General features: G+C 36.2%; 1 protein-coding gene across 1 annotated transcript in view; it reads left to right on the forward strand.

The window, feature by feature from the left end:
- The first annotated feature begins 314 nt into the window (after positions 1-314).
- The window catches only part of LOC106457522 (WD repeat-containing protein 47-like), a 40,536-nt gene continuing 37,742 nt past the window's right edge, over positions 315-3,108 (forward strand). Inside the window, exon 1 of the mRNA XM_022383483.1 lies at positions 315-676. Within this exon, the coding sequence (XP_022239191.1) occupies positions 566-676 (111 nt within the window). The 5' untranslated portion in view covers positions 315-565. The remainder of the gene's footprint in view (positions 677-3,108) is intronic.

Genomic DNA, 3,108 nt, shown 5'->3' on the forward strand with positions numbered 1-3,108 from the left:
GAGAGAGAAAAAAAGAAACGACTACTGTTCATTCCCACACATTCTGAACGGATTAACCTGTGAGGTTTCGTAGGTTTTGGAGAACAGATTTATATTTTGTTTACGAAAACTTCTTCAAATTAGGGTGAAATATTTTCAATTGATCGAAACTTGCTAATTAAGCCCCTTTTTTTTTCGCCCGAACTATGTAGCGTTATTAGTTTTTGGCTCAACATAGCGTACCGCTTTGCTATGTAAATAAACACGATAGGACTACAGCCTTATGGGCGGTGTATAGAGTCTGAATGTAAACGACTACACACAGAATAGTGTTTGAAGACTATAGCTGTAGCGAACTGTACATGTCAAACACGGACCGTTGGAAACAGGGAACTGTTTTATTTAGTCTCGACTAACAGAATAGTGTTTGAAGACTATAGCTGTAGCGAACTGTACATATCAAACACGGGCCGTTGGAGACAGGGAACTGTTTTATTTAGTCTCGACTAAGCACATGAGGTTTTGATAAAAAAAAAGAGTCCAGCAATCTCCGTTCTTTCCTCGGACTTTGCAATTCAGCGTCACGATGTCCAGATTGTTTTGTCCAACTCATGGAAGAAACGTACACTTTCGTCTCTGTAGCCAGCGAGAGGCATTGAAAGGAAAACTTGTTAGGCTGGAAGATTTGGCACTTCATGTAAGTAGGATAGATCAAATATACCTGAAGTGTTTGATATAGATCTCTCAAGGCAACTTTGTACCTAGAAATCTGGATGCTCTCTGGTTATAATAATCTTGCACCCAGCACAGCGTTTTTTAACTTTCGAAGAGAGAATTCCTTGATCCAGGGGTTCACCCCACCCCCCACCTAATGATTCGATAGAAATTATAAATTTTCTCTTTAAAAAATATCAAACATGAACGAAGTTGTTAAGTCATATTTATCACAATGAATAAAATTCTCGCTGGCTATATTGCTTTATCCGGAAAGTTTTAAAAAAGAATATTTCTACATGATGAACCCCCACCCTTTCCCTGAGACCGTCTCGCCGACCCATGTTTGGGGACCACTTTATTGACCTACAATAACAAAGAAATTCTTTGTTGTGGGTTATCAAAGTACTTGTTATATTCTTTAAATATAATTTGAAAGGGCTGTGTCTAAAGCACTGTTGACTATACAGTAATGTTGTACAAAAATCGTACAAGATTTGTATGTGAGCAAGTTGGTTATCAAGATGTAAAGGGGTATTCATATATGTATATATTTTGTAGTGACAGCTGATATTGGTATTAAAAACTTTTATTTAAAAACACAGAAGAAATAGCAATGATGAACTTGTTGTCCACGAAGCATAATCGAAATTGTTGTCAATGGTGCATTGTTGAAATTGTTGTCTATAACGCATTGCTGAAATTATTGTCCATGACGTATTGTTAAATTATTGCTTATAATGTACTGTTGAAATTGTTGTCAATGGTACATTGTTGAAATTGTTGTCCACGATGCCATGATAAAATTGTTGTCCATGACGCATTGTTGAAATGGTTGTCAATGGTGCATTGTTGAAATTGTTGTCCACGATGCAATGATAAAATTGTTGTCCATGACGCATTGTTGAAATTGTTGTCCATGACGCATAATTTGGGAGACATGGAAATGAGAATGGAAAGTCAATTATTCAGTAAAGTGGAAAACCTTCCTTATAATACAGACTTATCCCTACTTTAAAACATTTAGTCGTTAGGCTTGGATCTTAGTGGTTGTGTATACGTTCTCGTTTTAAATGTATATACATATGTGTTTATTTAAAAAAAAATAACACATTTTAAAACAAAGCAGAACTTCAACTTACTACCAGCCTCTTGTATTAACATCTGGATCTTAGTGGTTGCGTATATGTTCTCTCTGCAAGGATGGCCTCCGAGAGCTTATAACGTTAAAATATGGGTTTCGATACCTGGGATGGGCAGAATACACAACGCTCATTGTGTAGATTTGTGCTTAACAACAAATAAAAACATTAAGGGCATAATCGGATGGATAATTCTATATAAATATTTAATATATTTGCTAAGAACTTTGATTTAAACTGTAATTAGTTGTTTGAGAAGCTACTGTCTGTTAATTTATTCATTACTTCGAACCATATTCACCTGTCTGCCTTCGGTCTGTTCCATTTTTTCATCCATTCATATTTCTCATACATCACATAGTCTATCCCTATTTTCAATATTCAGCTACTGTCTGTTAATTTATTCATTACTTCGAACCATATTCACCTGTCTGCCTTCGGTCTGTTCCATTCTTTCATCCATTCATAACAAATGGGTGGAAATTCAAACTGATTTTACAAATAAAAAAATATAGCAAGCTTAGTAAACGGTTGGTTGCAGTGATATTGCTGTCTGTGAACGAAGAAGTAAACAGAAGAACAAAGACTGACTGTTCTGCCTGGCAGATACAAAAGGCATGGTTGAATGTACAAATAAAGCGAAATCAAAACAAATGGGAGCATGAATAGCTATGAATATTGAAAATAGGGATAGACTATGTGATGTATGAGAAAGGTTTCTCTTTTCGTTTCGCCTACACGTCAAATACCTGTTCTTTCATCTACCGTCATAATATCTTCAATCACCTCCACCTTCTAAGCAATACGTCATTCCATTCTGATGGTTAACAGATCCTCAGCAGGTTAATTTATCCGTAAACCAATTCCTCCGTTTGTCAATGTCCCCCGGTGGGGCAGCGGTAAGGCTACGGACTTACAACGCTAAAATCCAGGGTTCGATTCTCTGCGGTGGACACAACAGATAGCCTAATGTGGATTTGCTCTAAAATGAAAAAAAACCGTCTGTCAATCCGGCATTTTATTCGACACTAAATTCCTCTGTTGATCGGAACGTCCTCCTCTGTTGATCGGAACGTCCTTTCCTTCATCTAACTACCGTGTTTTTCGGAATATAAAACGCACCCTTATTTTCAAGACAAAGTTTTCTGGGGGAAAAAAGCTACAGTCGCATTTGAAAGATTTTTATTGAACAAAAATTCAATTTGATACTTTAAAAATTAGTATATATTGTTCTAAACACAAAAGAGCGCAAAATAAGAAAATACCGTAAATC

The sequence above is a fragment of the Limulus polyphemus genome, unplaced genomic scaffold (assembly GCF_000517525.1).
Source record: "Limulus polyphemus unplaced genomic scaffold, Limulus_polyphemus-2.1.2 Scaffold341, whole genome shotgun sequence".
In the NCBI taxonomy this organism is placed as follows: domain Eukaryota; kingdom Metazoa; phylum Arthropoda; class Merostomata; order Xiphosura; family Limulidae; genus Limulus; species Limulus polyphemus.